This window comes from Geotrypetes seraphini, chromosome 17 (genome assembly GCF_902459505.1).
Source record: "Geotrypetes seraphini chromosome 17, aGeoSer1.1, whole genome shotgun sequence".
Taxonomy (NCBI): domain Eukaryota; kingdom Metazoa; phylum Chordata; class Amphibia; order Gymnophiona; family Dermophiidae; genus Geotrypetes; species Geotrypetes seraphini.
In genome coordinates this window covers 48,361,058-48,379,781 of record NC_047100.1, presented here as the reverse complement: position 1 = coordinate 48,379,781, position 18,724 = coordinate 48,361,058, and the positions used below count along the sequence as shown (strand labels likewise).

The 18,724-nt window shown below is 44.1% G+C and overlaps 1 protein-coding gene across 4 annotated transcripts in view; it reads left to right on the top strand.

Annotated features, from left to right (window-relative positions):
- RNF123 (ring finger protein 123) overlaps nucleotides 1-18,724 on the top strand; it is a 363,039-nt gene that overhangs the window by 78,948 nt on the left and 265,367 nt on the right. For all 4 annotated transcript variants that reach the window (XM_033926520.1, XM_033926519.1, XM_033926522.1 and 1 more), the window contains exons 9-10: nucleotides 6,053-6,120; nucleotides 9,769-9,894. In XM_033926520.1, the coding sequence (XP_033782411.1) occupies nucleotides 6,053-6,120; nucleotides 9,769-9,894 (194 nt within the window). The remainder of the gene's footprint in view (nucleotides 1-6,052; nucleotides 6,121-9,768; nucleotides 9,895-18,724) is intronic.

The window sequence follows — 18,724 nt, the reverse complement described above, 5'->3', positions numbered from 1 at the left end:
CAAATTGGGACTGTACTATCGACCACCAGGACAGCCAGACGCAATCGACCTGGACCTGGAAGCCGAACTGAGACAGATGAGCAAAAGTGGAAGAGTGGTGGTTATGGGGGATTTCAACTATCCAGGAATAGACTGGGACATTGGGCACTCAAATTGCACGAAAGAAACTATATTCCTAGAGGCGATAAGGGACTGTTTCATGGAGCAGCTGGTCACGGAACCAACGCGAGGGGAGGCCACCCTAGACCTAATCCTCAACGGGCTAGAGGGACCCGCAAAGGAAGTGGTGGTACTAGCACCGTTAGGAAACAGCGATCACAACATGATCCAGTACAAATTAAACATGGGAACATCAAAGGTGAAAAGAACCACAACGACTGCACTCAACTTCAGAAAAGGAAACTACAAGGTCATGAGGAAAATGGTACGAAAAAAGCTCAATAACAACTCAGGGAAGGTGAAGACCGTAAAGGAAGCCTGGACACTGCTTAAAGGCACAGTGCTCGGGGCACAAGACCTGTGTGTCCCAAGGTTTAGGAAAGGGTGCAAAAAAAATCGATCTAGAAACCCAGCATGGATAACAACTGCAGTTAAAAAGGCGATAAGCGACAAGAAATCATCCTTCAAAAAATGCAAAAAGGAACCAACAAAGGAAAACCAGGTAGAGCACAAAAGACACCAGAAACAATGTCATCAAGAGGTCAGGAAAGCAAAGAGAGAATATGAGGAAAAATTGGCAGGAGAAGCAAGAAACTTCAAACCCTTCTTCAGGTATGTGAAAGGGAAACAGCCAGCCAGAGAGGAAGTGGGACCACTGGACGACGGAGACAGGAAAGGAGCGATAATAGAGGAAAAAGAGATAGCTGACAGGTTAAACGAATTCTTCTCGTCAGTCTTCACCAGAGAGGACACATCCAATATTCCGGAACCCGAGGTAAGTATGAACGGAGAACACGATGAAAGGCTGGTACAACTAGAGGTAAGCAAAGAGGATGTCCTCAGACAGATAGACAGACTGAAGAGCGACAAATCACCAGGCCCGGACGGCATCCACCCAAGGGTACTAAAAGAACTGAGAAACGAAATAGCAGAGACATTTCGCCAAATATGCAACCTCTCCCTAAAGACAGGGGAGATCCCAGAGGACTGGAAAATAGCAAATGTCACACCCATCTTTAAGAAGGGATCAAGGGGTGACCCGGGAAACTATAGGCCTGTAAGCTTGACCTCAGTTCCAGGGAAGATGATGGAAGCAATGGTAAAGGACAAAATCTGTGAACACATAGAAAACAATGGACAACTGAAGGCGAGTCAGCATGGCTTCTGCAAGGGAAGGTCATGCCTCACGAACTTGCTGCACTTCTTTGAGGGAATAAACAACCAGATGGATAAGGGGGAATCCATAGACATCATTTACCTTGACTTCCAAAAAGCCTTCGACAAGGTACCTCACGAGCGGCTACTTAAAAAGCTGTGGAACCATGGGGTGCAAGGGGATATCTACCGATGGATCAAACACTGGTTGGCAGGCAGGAAACAGAGGGTTGGAGTGAAAGGCCAATACTCAGACTGGCAATGGGTCACGAGCGGAGTTCCACAGGGGTCGGTGCTGGGACCTCTACTGTTCAATATATTTATCAACGATCTGGAGGCGGGGACAAAATGTGAGGTTATCAAATTTGCCGATGACACCAAACTCTGCAGCAGGGTTAGAAACACGGAAGACGGTGAAGACCTGCAAAGAGACCTAACGAGACTGGAAGACTGGGCAAAAAAGTGGCAAATGAGTTTTAACGTAGAGAAATGCAAGGTCATGCATGTAGGGAAAAAGAACCCGATGTTCAGCTACAAAATGGGGGGAACACTGCTAGGGGTGAGTACCCTTGAAAGGGACCTGGGGGTGATGGTCGACACATCACTGAAACCATCGGCGCAATGTGCGACAGCCTCAAAGAAAGCAAACAGAATGCTGGGCATCATCAAAAAGGGTATCACAACCAGGACGAAGGAAGTCATCATGCCGCTGTATCGAGCAATGGTGCGCCCGCACCTGGAGTACTGTGTTCAATACTGGTCGCCGTACCTCAGGAAGGACATGGCGATACTCGAGGGAGTGCAGAGGAGGGCGACTAAACTGATAAAAGGTATGGAAAATTTTGCATACGCCGACAGGTTAAAAATGCTGGGGCTGTTCTCCCTGGAGAAGAGGAGACTTAGAGGGGACATGATAGAAACCTTCAAGATCCTTAAGGGCATAGAGAAAGTGAATAAGGATAGATTCTTCAAATTGTGGGGAGCCACAAGAACTAGGGGTCACTCGGAGAAATTGAAAGGGGACAGGTTTAGAACAAATGCTAGGAAGTTCTTTTTTACTCAGAGGGTGGTGGACACATGGAATGCGCTTCCGGAGGATGTGATAGGCCAGAACTCTGTACAGGGGTTCAAGGAGGGTTTAGATAGGTTCCTGGAGGATAGGGGGATTGAAGGGTACAGATATAACTTGAGGTAGGTTATAGAAGTGGACAGAAACCACTTCACAGGTCGCAGACCTGATGGGCCGCCGCGTGAGCGGACCGCTGGGCGAGATGGACCTCGGTCTGACCCAGTGGAGGCAACTTCTTATGTTCTTATGTTCTTATGTACAAATGTACATTACAGTTAGATATAATTATGTAGAATTTCAGTAGATATTATTTGTCATTCATTCATGCTGATAAGACCATTTCACTACTACATTATTATATTGTTTTTAATTGTAGAATTATATATCTGTTGTATTTAGTTGAAATGGCCAAGCTCCTTAGGAAGTGTTGTAAATATTTTGCACTTAGCTGCAATAGTAAACCTAGTATTATATATGTACTGTATATAAGTAGGGTGATTGATGTGCCGGTAACATAAGTAAGATGATTGATTATGGCATAATTATACCAGTATTAATAGCTGTTTGTTTTGTAACTCCACTACAGAAGCCCTTTGTAACTCTGTATTGTAACACCTTTACAGAAGCTCATGCAAACTGCCCTGAATTGACTTCCCAGCCATTAGTAGCAGTATAGAAGCTCATAATAAGCTCTGGAATCTATAAGTATGGTGTTCAATCCCAACCTGCGAACTGGGTCTTGCAGAAGTGACACAGCTTTCAGTACCTCCCACATTGCAGTGGAGTATAGTGCCCCCTTCAGGTTTTTCCTTCTGCAAGCGAACCATGCAGAGGTGTATCTGATCTGCTCTGCTTTATTTTTATTTTTCTAATTTGTTCTCTATGGTCCATTTTTGGCATGAGTTTTCTGGCGGTGGCCCACTTGAATTTAAATGATCTTTTCTTCTTAAGCTTTTTTTTGTCTCAAAACCCCTTGATTTTTTGCAAAAATGATAGGGATGAACTCCTCAGCATGTGCTAGCATGAATCCATATGTCAGTTGCACGGGATGGCTGCCAGAGGAGCATCCGTGTACTGCATGCTGTGGCGTGTGCAAGGAGGGGGCAGGAGCTTTGAGCTTAGTCCCATCTGTGTCCTCCAGGGCTGGGGAACAATCCTGGGTTCAGGAGATGGGGAGAAAATCCCATCTGGTACCCAAAACTGGCAAGGGTGCAAAGTGCCAGTATGTGGAGCCCTTGGATCCCACAAAAACCTCGCAAGTGGTCCGTCAGGGGTCGGTTATTGTCAGTGTACAAGGCTTCTCTCTAGAATTTGTCCATCTCATATGGAGAGCGTTCTTGACAGACACGGGCCGTGCTCTGCAGTCAGAGGGCGCTTTGCAGTGTTTCCAAGGAGAGTCTACTCTTCTTAAGCTCAGTGATCTGGTTCCCAGTGTCAGTGACCACTCAGACTCAAATTGGCCACGTTGGAGGTCAGATTCCATGCCTCTTTTTTTCTCTGATTTCATTTTTGGTTCCATCAAGTAGGATCGGGGTGATGACCCCTGTATATGTCAGCTGTTCAGGCATATATACCTTCCACTTCTCAGTTTACAGTCATGAGCCGCTCCAATACTCGGACCTCCTTTTTCCAGCGTACCTGGATATCACTGCTCTGGTCACAGAGCAATAGGAGACCCCTCAAGGCTCTTTAAAGGTGGTGAAAGCTATGTCAGGCTTTATTCCATGGCCCCGAGTTTCAACAACTGTTTGATCATCTGAAGGTGGACTCTGCACTGGCTCAAGTCACTAAGTGCACAGCCCTCCCTAGTGAAGGAGGAGTGATGCTAAAGGATTCGCAGGATCACAGGGTGGACATGGTGTTAACGAAGCAGTTTGAGGTAGTATCTTTGGCTATCAAGGCAGCCGCGGCAGCCTCGTTCTCTGTACGGGTCTGTCACACGACACTGTAACAGGTACCCTCGGAGGAGAAGGATGCCTGCCCCCAGCTGGTGCTGGAAAGACTGGATTATGTGGCAGATGCCTTATATGACTTCATTAGGGTCCTGGGCAAAGTCTCGGTGTTTGCAGTCTCTGCAAACAGGATGCTCTGGATTAGATAGTGGGCTAGTGACTCTAGTTCTAAAGCGACCCTATGCAGACTGCCCTTCAAAGGACAGATGCTTTTTGTCAAGGGTCTTGACAAAGATCACTGCCCCAAGTTACTGCCGGACAGCAGACCTTGCTGTACCCTTGTGGGGAGTCAGATTAATTTTCATCCCTCCCACTGGTCCCACCAAAATAATTTGAGCTTCTTTGCCCAGAGATTCTTCCAAGTGTACAGACAGTGCTATAGCAATCCAGGACACCAGTAGACATCTGAGTCTTCCATCCCTTCCTCCAAAAAGTCCCAATGGCTTGGAATCGCGCCTCCCACACATTGGGGGATGGTTGTAGGCATTTTGGAGGGAATGGGCACTGATCTCCTTGGGCCAGTAGGTGCTGGATATCATGTGAGAGAGGCACAAGATAGAATTCTTTCGTCCTCCTCTGGATCTGTTTCTAGATTCTCATCCAGAAGCCCGAAAAAAGAGGCCAGGGTTCGAGTCATGCTTTAGCGGCTCTTAGACATTTATACAACAAATCAGGCTCAGACAATTACTCCTTATACTTCATTGAGCACAAGAAAGGCACAGAGGACTGGAAGTCCTCCTGGATCTCAAGGCAGTCGATTCATTTCTGAAGAGTCCACATTTCTACAGGGAATCAGCTCAATCGATCATTGTGGCAGTGGCTCCAAGAGAATTTAGAGGCCTATCTTCATAGTCTCATCTTCCCGGGACAGAGGAAATATCTTAGATTTCATGTTCTCCCACAACATTTCTAATTTGCAGCCCTTCCCTTTGGATTGGCATTGGCACCCTGCACTTTCACCAAAGTAATGGTGGTGGTAGTAGTTGCTCACCTCCGCAAAATGGGTGTCCAAGAACACTCTATCTAGACGATTGGCTCATCAGAGCTCTGTCCTAGTTGAAATACGAACGGGCAGTGTTGGAAGCTTGTGACTCCTGCAAAGGCTGGGCTGAATTGTCAACTTCAAGAAGAGCCAGCTGGAACCAACTCAGAGCTTGGAATATCTGGGCATTCAGTTTGACATGGCTATGCAAAGAGAAGCTCCAGAAACAAATCTTGGACTATTAGCTCTTCCAACCCCCACAGCCTGGCACTACCTGCAGGTGTCCCCATCTCCGCCCCTGTGTGAGCTCAGTTCCCCGCCCCGTCCTCATGAGTTTGGTCCCCATCCGCACACCCACCCCATCCCTGCAATCCATCTGATCCCATCTGCACAAGCCTCGAATAGTTATAAATTTATATTGAACTTATTTTATTAAAGTTTAAAAAGAAACAATATTCTGTACAATTGTCATTTTATAAACACAGATAATACAGAGCAAGGAGGGTAGAGCTACAGAGCAGCCTAGTTACCCAGTTCAAAAGGAAAACTCTGATTCTGCAGCAAAGCTTAATCTGTGGCTACATACTTTCCTTACATAAAGGAAATGTATGTAGCCCCCAAATGTAGGAGTAATAATGCAGGACCAGCTTCTGAGCTTCAGCCAGTGATTAAAAATGAACATAAGAAAATGAAAAAAATACGTTAATATTTTTTCTTGTTTCTTTCTAAATCTAGTCCTGGGCAGCTGGAGACATCGTCAGCTGTTTGATCGATCTGGATGAAGGGAATATTTCATTCTGCCTGTAAGAAAAGAGTGATCTGCAATTTACTGTAATCAAGGAGTGAGCTGGTAGGGGGCTGTGGGGAAGGGTAGTGCTTGTAGTTCTACTTTATTTTCAGATTATTCAGTACAGTTTTGGGTAGAGACTATGAGTTAGATTCACCAAAGATAGCGACTCAATTGCTGTTGGCCGATTTTCCAACAGTGCTATCAAGTTTACACACATGCGCAGAGCCCTAACAGTAGTGACGAGAGAAGCAGCCTCCTGTCAATGCTGTCAGGGCTTCTGCTTTTTTTTAAATGGAACAGATGTTCTGGGCGACCGTCTGTCCCATTAAAAAAGACCCCCCCACCGCGCTAGCACCCCCGAGCCACCATCCTCCCCAAACCCCCAAAAGATGGCAGGAGGGAAGCTCACTCCCTCCTGCCACGAAGGACCCTGTCCGCTCCCCCCCAAAAAAAAATGGCAGGAGGGATGCCCCTCCCCTCCCCCAAAGAAAAAGGCAATAGGGATACCTACTCCCTCCTGCCACCGGAGGCCCCCCTCCCCTTCCAAGCCCCCGTGCTTCATACCTTGAAGTTGGGAGCAGGTGGTACTGAAAACACCTCCTGCTCCTTCGATCTTCGTGATGACACTGGAAGGAGCCTAAGAAAGTCCCTGATTGGCCTGAGGCATCTGAGCCAATCAGGGCCTTAGGACCCTCCCCATGTATCATATGATGCACTGGGGAGGGGCCTAAGGCCCAGTGTTATGGCCATTTATTTTGGCCAATCAGGGAATTCCATAGGCTCCTTCCTAAGGAAGTCCCTGATTGGCTCAGATGCCTCAGGCACCTCCCATGATCACTGGGGAGGGGCCTAAGGCCCAGTGTCGTGAAGATCGGAGGAGCAGGAGGTGTTTTCAGTACCTCCTGCTCCCAACTTCAAGGTATGGGGACCTGGAGGGGGAGGGGGCCTCTGGTGACAGGAGATATTGGACATCCCTCCTGCCTTTTTCTTCAGGGAGTGATGTGGGGAGGGAGGAGGTCTTTCCAGGCAGGAAGAAGTGGACATTTCTCCTGCCTTTTTCTTCGAGGGAAGGGAGGAAATCTTTCTGGGCAGGAGGGAGTGGGTATCTCTCCTGCCATTTTTTTCGGGGGGAGGAGGAGCGGGAGCCTTTATGACAGGAGGGAGTGAGCATCCCTCCTGCCATTTGTTTTAGGATGGGTCGCCAGGTTTGTCGGGGGGCACACGATTGTCGGGGTCAATGGGGAGGATTGTGGTAGCAGTGGGGATTTTTTTTATTTTTATATGGGGCAAATATTTTGCACGTGTAATACATTCAAAATATCTGTGCTATTGAAAAAAAACAAAACAAAAAAACCCAGGCAGACCTATCGGTGACACAATTCCCCACTAAATAATGGCTGTGCGTATTGCAGAATCTTACAGCAGTATCTATTAACCGTTTTTTCTTACGGGTGGGAAAAAGACTTCAAGAGCTCACAGGTGCTACACCCTTAGAATAAACTTGATATAGCCTCCAATATGTGATCCATCATTAGTCTTATTTAAAAAAAACAACAAAAAACAATCTTATTTTTCTTAAATTTTTCTCACCTTTTCTTCAATTTTCACAATAATTTTTATAATAATTCTTACTGACTGTTAAGCACTGCTGGTTCAACAGAGCTACCATTTCACTCTGGGAGCTTCTTCAGGGACCAATCCTTCAGTCTCGTGCTTTACTATTTATTCAGTGATATGTTTAACGGAAGTCTTTGCTACATTCTTTCACATCAGCAGTTCACATCGGCTTTCACATTGGCTACACCAAGTTTATTCTAAGGGCATAGCACCTGTGAGCTCTTGAAGTCTTTTTTCCCACCCGTAAGAAAAAACGGTTAATAGGTACTGCTGTAAGATTCTGCAATACGCACAGCCATTATTTAGTGGGGATTAGTCTTGTTAGACCAACATAGAGTGAGGATTTTTGGTAACACAATTACCGATCGGGTTTTAGGATCGGTAAAACTCGATGCTAAATAACCAGGCTATTATTTGGTACTTATGACCTGGACTGGCCACTGTGGAAACAGGATGGCTATTCTTATGTTCTTATGATCCCAATCCCACACACAAACACTCCATCTCTTTCAGCTCCTCTTTCCTCCGCAGTTTGTGTCACCTCTACCATGTCTCCTCCTCTCAGCTCCGTTTCTCATCACAGCCTATGCTCTCTGTCTGAGCTCTTCTTATCCTCACAGCTCCACTACCAATTGTTATTCCCATCACTCAGCCTCTCTTCCCTTTAGAGTAGGGGTTCTTAACCTAATCCTCAGGACATACCCAGCCACTCAAGTTTTTAGGATATCCACATTGAATGTGCATTGGATAGATTTGCATTCAGATTCATACATATTCATTGTGGGTATCTTAGTGTGTCCTGAGGACTGGGTTGATAATTCCTTTAGAGCAGGGGTGTCCAACCTTTTGGCTTCCCTGGGCCGCATTGGCCCAAAAAAATGTTTCTGGGGCCGCACAAATGCGCAAACACTGCAGCAAGACAAAGGAGGGAGCCGGCAAGACGGTAAACACCCGGAGGCAGCAGAGGAAAATACTGCATCGCCCTCAACCAGGGCCACACAAAATACTTGGGCCGCAGGTTGGACACCCCTGCTTTAGAGTTTTCACACACTTCCAGTTCTTTGCAGCAACATTCTCTTTCCCAACTCATAACCACTTTCTAGTCCCTTCATCTCCCTCTGTACTCTCCCAGCTTCTATCTTCCTTACTCAGCCTCTCTTCTCCTTACTAAGTCAAAAACAAAAAGGAGGACACAAAATTCAAAAATGAAAAGCATGAAAAGTATAATCAGAAAAACTAGAAAACAACACGCTTACATTAAACACTATAATGAAGTCAAAAAATATATATATTTGTAGATAGGATTTTTAATACTCTTATATGTGGATAGGTTTTGCTCAGAGACATGGAGGGAAAAGGGGAACAAAGTCCCCTAAAAACCTCACCACCCAATCGGCACTTATCTTGTTATATAAAGTTCTTTGGCCTCGACGTGCCACGTTTCATGGTTTCTTCAGGAAGCCAAACGATACAGTCAAAAGACAAAAAGTCTTTTATACAGGGAGTCAGCAAGTGAGCAGAGGAGCGAAATTTGTTACTCATCAAACTGTAAGCTCAAAAAGAGACTGACATGATAATGTGGTTTTTTTTTTGTTCCAACTAGATGTATACAGGAGCAGAATTTGAAGCATGGGTAGAGTTGGCAAATACCGGTGTAGATTCTCGTATAATACACATTCTTGGTTAATCTAGGCATGCTTTTTTGTCCCTTGCACTCATATTTTGTAAAAGCACAAAGGTCTTGATAAAATAGTGCCTAAGTAGGTACCTCTTAAACCAGGTGCCTTGTTATAAAATTACCTTCTCTCTACTTGGCAGTAAAGTTCCATAGAGTAACTGTGGATTATGCTTTCAAATGTGTTGGCTAATGATGTCATCAGATGCCCCCTGAAGAGAACCAGATGCCAAGGAACAGGAGAGAATTCACAATAGCTCTTTGAAAAAAGTTGGAGTTAAAAAATAGTGTAATTCCTTTCTTAATAGTTGTGTTCTGCAAAAGCAGAGAATTTATTGTTTTGGCTTCAATCTGTCATTTCTGTTTCAGAAATGGTGTCTCCTTGGGAACAGCATTCAGTAACATTGTCATGGGGCCAGGTATGGCTTACTTCCCTGCCATCAGCCTGTCCTTCAAAGAATCTGTCGCTTTTAACTTTGGGAGCCGCCCTCTTCGATATCCTTTAAAATATGATCTTCTATGATCTTTGTCAAAATTTAAGGGGTTCATTAAAAAGAAAGCTTAGTCCTTTAATTAAGTTACATAGATTTTCCAGCCTGATTTTTTTATTTTTATTTTTTGCAGGGGGAGGTGGGAAAGGAGGGAAGTCATCAACATGTGCTACTGTTAAAAGTCATGCTATTTTAGCATATCACAATTTGTACTAAAAAAAACAAACAACAAAACACATTTATTTATTTATTTTTTTTAAATCTTTATTCCTTTTATTTCTCTTAACAAGTGTACAATATTATTACAATTAATTCACATAACTCACTTGATATTCTTACACAATATTATTATACATGTTTTAATTCCCCCCCACCCACCTCCCATCTCTTCCCATATCAATAAAATAATCTATCCAAACATATACATACTTAGACATCCCTCTTCCATAATACAATTAATCATACATTAACCTATCCCTCCCCCCACCCTTTCTTCCTCAAACTCTTTTTTCATTTTATTATATACATTAATGCACAACAAATATATCTCATCATAGTACATATATCCCCTAATATTTCATAACAACATATTTCCAATAATTTTACCCCCTTTCCTTTTCTATTCATACATATATACCATGTTTCTTATATCCATTAATCAGTTGAAATATGTTGATGAATTAGTCATCTAGGTCAGTGTTCTTCAACCACCGGTCCATGGACCAGTGCCGGTCCACAGAAATTTCCTGCCGGTCCACAGGGCCAGCACATGCATCAGGCCCAAAACAGTGTTCTTCAACCGCCAGTCCACGGTGCGATCGATGCGGCGTTATCTTCGAGCCAGCTCCCTCTTCCTAACTGATTCAGTGCACAAAGGCACGGGCAGTGGCTCCTACGGGCATCCTGCGCCTGAACCGGAAGCCTTCTCTCTGACGTTGCAACGTCAGAGGGAAGGCTTCCAGATGAGGCACAGGACGTGCAAGGTGCATTAGTACTATTATGGGGGCGGGGACTGGGGTGGAGATTGGGTAGAGATGGGCGGGGTCTGGCCCATGACTTAGCCCCGTGTTCTTCAACTGCCGGTCCACAGAATAATTCTTTTATTTCTGCCGGTCCATAGGTGTAAAAAGGTTGAAAAACACTGATCTAGGTTTTCAGTTAACAGTTTTCCTAAATACAGGCTTGCAATTCATTTGTCTAGATTTTTGCATTTAAGCAATGTGCCTAGTGCTGCAAATTAGTGCTATATCTCAAATGGCAGCGTACCTTCACCACCATTAGAATACCCTTATGCATTCAACACTTTTAGTCAGGTTTCAAGGATCCTCAGCGGCACCGCTTGGAGCTCAATAACATTTCATTGCTCCAAGCTTTATGTGTCTACTCGTCATCGGGTCCTGTTGTTATATTCAATTATGAAGTACTATTCTTCACTCTTGCGTTTTATCAAAAAAGTTTTAGAATTTATGTATTTTTAATCAATATTTAAAAGCTGTTACTTAGCTTTTTCGTGTGGTCTCTGGCAAGGGGAATGTCATACCGACATGTTTCGCTGTAAGTAGCTTTATCAAGGAATATCCCCCCAATAGTAAACCGCCAGCACAGTCTCTAAGGACTGAGTGGTCTTATGTGCTGGCGGTTTACTATTGGAGGGATATTCCTTGATAAAGCTACTTACAGTGAAACATGTCGATATGACATTCCCCTTGCCAGAGACCACACGAAAAAGCTAAGTAACAGCTTTTAAATATTGATTAAAAATACATAAATTCTAAAACTTTTTTGATAAAACGCAAGAGTGAAGAATAGTACTTCATAATTGAATATAACAACAGGACCCGATGACGAGTAGACACATAAAGCTTGGAGCAATGAAATGTTATTGAGCTCCAAGTGGTGCCGCTGAGGATCCTTGAAACCTGACTAAAAGTGTTGAATGCATAAGGGTATTCTAATGGTGGTGAAGGTACGCTGCTATTTGAGATATAGTGTCGATTGAGGACCCTTGTGGAATATATAGATTGTGTTATTGCAGAGCAAATTAGTGCTAAGCACCTAACTTTTTCTCTCTGCCGTAACTTTTCATCTTGAGTAGCCAACCTTATAGACACTTAAATTTCAGTATCCAGTGAAATTAGTATTGTAAACCAGTATTTATTTTTGGTAAGAGTAATTATCTCCATTATGCAATTTAATTTAAACAACTTTTATTTTTTATTTTTTTTTTTAGTTCTTTATTCAGTTTTAACTCTTGCAACAAGTGTACAATATTCAATCAGATAATTCGTACAAATCACTTGACATTCTAACAATTATTGTCAAATGCACCCATCCCATTCATCAGGAATAAACCCATTAAATCACATTGATGATAAAGCCATTACAAATAAAGAACAGAACTATAGCACTCAAATGATATACTCGTATAACATAAAAACAGCAAACAATATATAACTGAATATCATCATCAAATTTTTCAATAATAAACATATTAACCCTACCACCCAATTTCCCATCATCACCTACTATCAAGTCCCAGTTAAAGGGACAAGCAATTTAGCAGTCTTTTGGAATGTATATCAAATTTTTCAAGCTTAAAATAACTGCCTGTGCGGGGAGGTAATCTATGAATATAAGGACCCCCAAATGGAATAAAAGTTTTTAGAACGTTTAAATTTAGGTGCCTAGTCTTTGTTAGTGTTTCAGGTTGTTGATTTAAGTTCATACCATCCAAAGTTTGAAAACTGGCCCCATTGTAATTAATTTGATATTTTCAGATGACACTAGTTCAGAGATATTCACATTCCTCGTGATATTAGTATGTGGCATATTTTATGGAAATCATGTAGTTCAGACACATTAAGCAGTTAATCTAATATAAACAGTTGTATTCTGTTAACACAAGATACCACCACATCCCCCCCCCCTTTTTTATTTAAAAGAAAATGAATGACTACAGTTTCAAACACAGAGGATAATGGTATATTAAAATAGCATATCTGCGAATGTTCTAATGTGTTCCTATTAGGTATTTCAATGGTATTATGCAGATATTGCTGATGATCCCACAGTATGCAGGTTCTTCAAACTTGCTCGTCTGGAGGACCTCATTATGGAATCTCTGCAGGAATTAAAGCGGCATGTTCTCTTATGAATGATTAGAGGCTGTTAACTGCCTCCTTTCCTGATAACTCCGATGTGGTCCGTATCCTGTCGGAGATTTGGGATAACCCGGAGGGTCCCTTGAAATGCACTCGGGCCATGGTGAGGCTTTATCCCATGGCGGTCAGTTTTATCAAGCGCTTTGCTTCTCTGAAGGTGGATTCAGCTGTGGCTCATGTCATCAAGCATACTTCCCTCCCTACTGTCGGAGGAGTGGTCCTGAAAGATGTTCAGGACAGACGTGTGGATTTTATTCTTTTTTTTTTTTTATAAGTCTTTATTCATTTTTATCTCGTACATCAAGTGAAGATACACATATTAAATCAATTTTTACAAAACACTTGAAATTATAATCATATAATCTTATAGAATAAGAATAAATACCCCCCCCAATGATCAATACTTAATTGACAATATTATACATATATCCCATCCCTATCCAAGTATTTTATTTTTAAATGCCTTTTTGATTCGGCTGTGGCCGGTGTCAAGGCGGCGACAGCCTCATCCTTTGTTGTTCGGGCATACCACTCCAAACTGCACCATGACCCTGACACTGGTGCTGCGTGATTTGACTTTCTCATCTCTGGGGTGGATTACAGTATATGGCTGATGCCTTACATGACATATTGAAAGTTTTCACTAAGCTAGGCCACTCAGACCCTGATGGCTTGGCAGTATCTCCAGGTCTTGAGGCTCATGGTGGCAACGATCGATGTAGTTCCATGGGCCAGAGCCAGACTGCGTCCCTTGCAGGAGGCTCTTGTTATCCCAATGGAATCTGCAGTGCAACCCATTGCTTGCCCTCCTGCCTTGGACGGCAGCGTTGTGCAGCAGCATGGTGTGGTTGTATCCCCTATTGCTGACCAGGGTCCTTCCGCTCAGGATTTTGGATTGGGTGACTGTCAACGGACACAAGTCTCTCCAGCTGGGGGGCAGTATGTATGTCTGTCCGGTGCAGGGGTGGTGGGCGCTTTCAGAGCGCAAGTGGTTGATCAGTCACCTGGAACTGAGGGTGAATTGTCTGGTCCTCCTACATTTCCAGGGTCGTCTCCGTCATCGAGCTGTCTGAGCGTTCTTGGACAATGTCACGGCGGTGGCTTACGTCAACCGTCGGGGGCACAAGGAGTCTCTCCCTGAGCGTGGAGGCTCGGTTGCTCTTTGGCCAGGCAGAAAGACACCTGTAGCACTGTCTGTGGCTCACATGGCAGGTGTGGACAACATTCAGACAGACTTTCTTAGTTGCCAGACACTGGACCACGAAGAGTGGTCTCTCTCCCGGAGAGCGTTCGAGTTCATAGTAAACCGATGGGAAGCACCAGTGTTTGACCTCATGGCAACTGTGGCAAACAAGAAAACTGATCGGTTTTACAGTTGAGAGGCCGGCAACGACGGCCTGGACACTCTGGTGCAGCCCTGGCCACTGGAGGGTCTTCTTTATGCCTTCCCTCCGTGGCCCATGAGAAGGCATCTGTTGTATCGCATAGCGGAGCATGGGGGGGGCCCAGTGATCTTAGTGTCTCCAGATTGGCCGAGACGGCCATGGTATGCTGACCTGGTTTGGCTCCGGAGGGGCTGTGGGCTGTGGTTGCCCTGTCACCCTTGTCTCCTCACACAGGGGCCGATCACTCTGCAGGACCCGGAACACTTTGGTCTTACGGCATGGCTTTTGAGCGCAAGGCCTTGATGGCCCAGGGCTATTCTACTGCAGTGATAACTATATTGCTTCATAGCAAACGGAAATCCACAATGGCAGCCTATGCGAAAGCTTGGTGGATCCTTCTTCTCCCTCGGTTCCTCGGATGCTGGAGTTTCTGCAGGATGGCCTGAAAAAGGACCTTGCAGTGGCTTTCCTATGGGTTCAGGTTGCAGGTTTGTCCTGCCTGGGCCCTATTACCTTGAGTGGCTCTTTGGCAGTTCATCCAGATGTGGTCCATTTCCTACGGGGTGCAATTCATCTGAGGCCTCCTTGTCCGATGTGGAATCTGAATCTGGTTCTCTGCTCCCTGGTTCTCCTGCCTTATAAGCCTCTGGAGTAAGCGTCCTTGATGGATCTCACTATCAAGACGGTATTCCTTATGGCTGTAACGTCAGCTCAGAGAGTTTTGGAGCATCAAGCACTTTCTTGTCGGGATCCTTTCTTTCGTATTATGGATACCGCGGTGCTGTTGCATACAGGTTTGGATAGATTCCTAGAAGAAAAAGGGATTGGGGGGTACAGATAGGTATAGACCATTGCTCAGGCAATGGGCCTGATGGGCCGCCGCGGGAGCGGACCGCTGAGCAGGATGGACCTATGGTCTGCCTCAGCGGAGGCAACTTCTTATGTTCTTATGTTCTTCCAAAAGTGGTTTCTGTCTTCCATGTGAATCAGGAAGTTTGACTTCTGGTGTTTGTTCCTTCCGGTTCACAAGCCCAGGACCGGGTTCTGCGGTTCCTGGATGTATGCAAGTTTGTGCTACGGTATTTGGAGGTTGTCAACGAGTTTCGTGTCTCAGACCACCTGTTTGTCCTGGTGTGGGTCCTGCCCACAAATGTAATCCTGCCTCTAAGGCTACCTTTTCAAGATGGATTCGAGCTTTCATTTCCGCAGCTTATATAGCGTCAGGAAAGAAGCTCCCCCCCTTAGGATGCAGGCTCATTCTACTAGATGGGTTTCCTACTCCTGGGCCGAGTGTTCAGTGGTATCTCTGGATGAGATTTGCAGGGCTGCTATGTAGTCCTCCTTGCACAACTTCACCAAGTTTTACAGCATTGATTTGGCGGCCAAGCAGGATGCCGCTTTTGGTGCCTCAGTGTTGGCTGATGTTTTTGAGACTGCTCTGTTACGTCACACTGGTCCCAGAATAAAGGGGGATTGTACAAGAACGAAAGATTAGGTTCTTACCTTTGCTAATCTTCTTTCTTGTAAATCCTCCCTTTATTCTGGAAACCTGTCCTATATATGTCTGATTTGCTGATTGCCTGCCTTGAAGTATTGGTGAACTGGATTTAAGTTTCGGACCATCCTTTATAAGAGTGGCATCTAACTGGATCTAGCACTAAATTGGGGGGGAGGGGTCCTTTGTTTTAGCGCCCCCTTCTGACAGTGCAGGCTGTGTCTCACTTTAGCAATTTTTGTTGTTCAGATTTTAATGTTTCAAAACCTGTTTTCTAGTTTTCGTTGTTGCTGTTTTGCATATGTTAATATGAGCAGAATTGATTTGTTTGGTGGGGAATTCCCCGTTTCCCTCTCTCTCTTGTTTATTATCTTCTGTAGATGTTCCTGGCTGCTTGAAGACTGACTGGTGCCCAAGGGGCATGCTCCAGGATATATTAGCAGAGGGAGGAGTTAAGACTTCAATCATCTGAGGCTTCCTGGTGGCAAGGGATTGCATAAACCCACTGGTCCCGGAATAAAGGGAGGATTTACAAGAAAGAAGATTAGCAAAGGTAAGAATCTAATCTTTCGTTCAAGATAACCAATCAAAAGAGTTCACAAAAACAAAAAGGCGAAAACACATCATTTATTTGATAGGGCAGAATATAGTTAGAAGAAAGGAAGAAAGAAGCGGGAAAGGGTTAGGGAATTGAGCCCACAGTAAGGAGGGGGAAGGCATAGATAGAAATCTCTTGGTCCTTTTATTGAGTGCCCATGGCTCCTAGGATGCCTTCAGAGGAATGCAGGAATAAATGGGTATTCAGCCTGGGTTTAAATTTGTAATAAGAGGACTCTGTGCAAAGAGTATTGGGTGGCAGGGCAATACAAAATAAAATGGGTTATCTGGTAGATCAGAGATGAGAGTAGAAGACGAGGGAATAGACAATCTAAAGTCTTGGATAGATTACAGGGACCAGGATGTTTTTACTAAGGAGACAAGGTACCTGGGTTGTTGGCAAAGGCCTTGTGGGCCAAGGTCAGGATTTCAAAATGGATCCTGAAAGCAATTAGGAGTCAAGGGTGATGAATCAACAGGTGAGCAAACGGTCAAATTTCCTTGCATGAGATAAGATGCAGGTAGCAGGGTTTTGCAAGAAACGAGAGAGGGGAGATGTTTAAATAGTTGCGTGGCATAAACGCACAGGAGGTGAATCTTTCAATTGAAAGGAAGTTCTGGAATGAGGGGACAGACTTAGAAGTAATCTGGGAATTACTTCTTCATGCAAAGGGTAATGAATTTATGGAACAGCCTCCCATTGGAAGTAGTGGAGATGAAAATTGTATCTGAATTTAAAAGAAAGCTTGGGATTGAAAGGGAGAATAGATGGCATGGATAAGCTAAATAGATAATCCACATGGTCTTTATCTGCCTTTTTTCTATGTAAATATTAATCAGACTTTTTTTCTATGCAAATATTAATCAGACCAGCATAGACAATGCTGCAATAGTTAAGAGATGATTAAAGCATGAAGAAGGGTCCAGCATAATAATTCATCAAGGAAGCTTTAGACTGTTTGAAAGTGTTGCAAAGCTATGTAACTAGCTTTGGTGATAGAGGCCACCTGTAAGTTGAAGATCAGGTGTTGATTAAGATGTATTCCTAACTATTTAAGCTGATCCTCTAATAGCATGAAGGATGAATATCATGAAGGATGGAAGAGAGAACCAGTGATCTAAGATGCAGTATTCTTGGCAGGAATAAAAAAAAGGGATGATGGTCACTTAAACCAATGAGCAACAGAATCAAGATATGGTCAGAATTCCTGGGATCATGTTAAGAAATTAAGAAGAGAAGTAGACAGTAGTTGCCAGAGGCGTCAGGTCAAAACCGCGGAAGACAAAGGTGCGCGCCGACAACTGAGTGCAGTGTGGAGGTGCGTGCCGAAGAAAATAACTGTTTTTAGGGGCTTCGATGGGGGAAAAGTTAAGTTTACAGTATAATGAGGGGGGTTACAACCCCCCAAACCACCCACAACGCCGCCGCGATTTGTATTAAGTAAAGTGGGGGGGGGCTCCCCAACAACCCCCCCATCGGAGCCCCTAAAAACTGTCATTTTCTTCGGCGCACACCTCCGTCTTGCACTCGGTTGTCGGCGCGCGCCTTTGTCTTCCGCGGTTTTATCTATGAACCGTTGCCAGATCTTGAATCAGGGTCACCAGAGGACTAAGAAAAATACTGGAAAGAAAGGGGCCTAGCTTCTGCATTTCGGCTTCCATTACTCTTCAGCTCTTGCCTCTGTGGCAAGTATATTTCTGTTTAGCCAGTTTCCGCATGTGGCTGTTCCTGTGCTCTGACCACTCTTTCCCACAGATATCAAATATATAGTGTCTTCAGCGGCCAATATTACTGTATTGGACCTCCCCCCAGCTGGGGACCACAATCTGCCTTAATTTGTACTGATTCGTGTTTTGGATTTATTAATTTCATATAACAGTTTTAGTGGATATGTTTTAGAAAGGTTAATTTCTTTGATGCTCTCAAGCTCTGCCAGCGATGATCTGTGAAGTGTGCTTTATTAAGACCTGCACTAAAATACGACTGTTTGCTATCAGGCCGCTTCAGAGACTTTTCTATCTCTTAAATTTGTTTTATTTTTAATTTTTTATCTCCTTTCATTATTTCTATTTTCTATTTCTTTGATTGTTTTATCTTGGAAATGTATTCTATGTTGTTGTTACGATATTTTTACTTTAGCTAGATTATGAGCCTTTGGAACAGATAGGGCAGGTTTTCCTCAAGTACCTAATTTC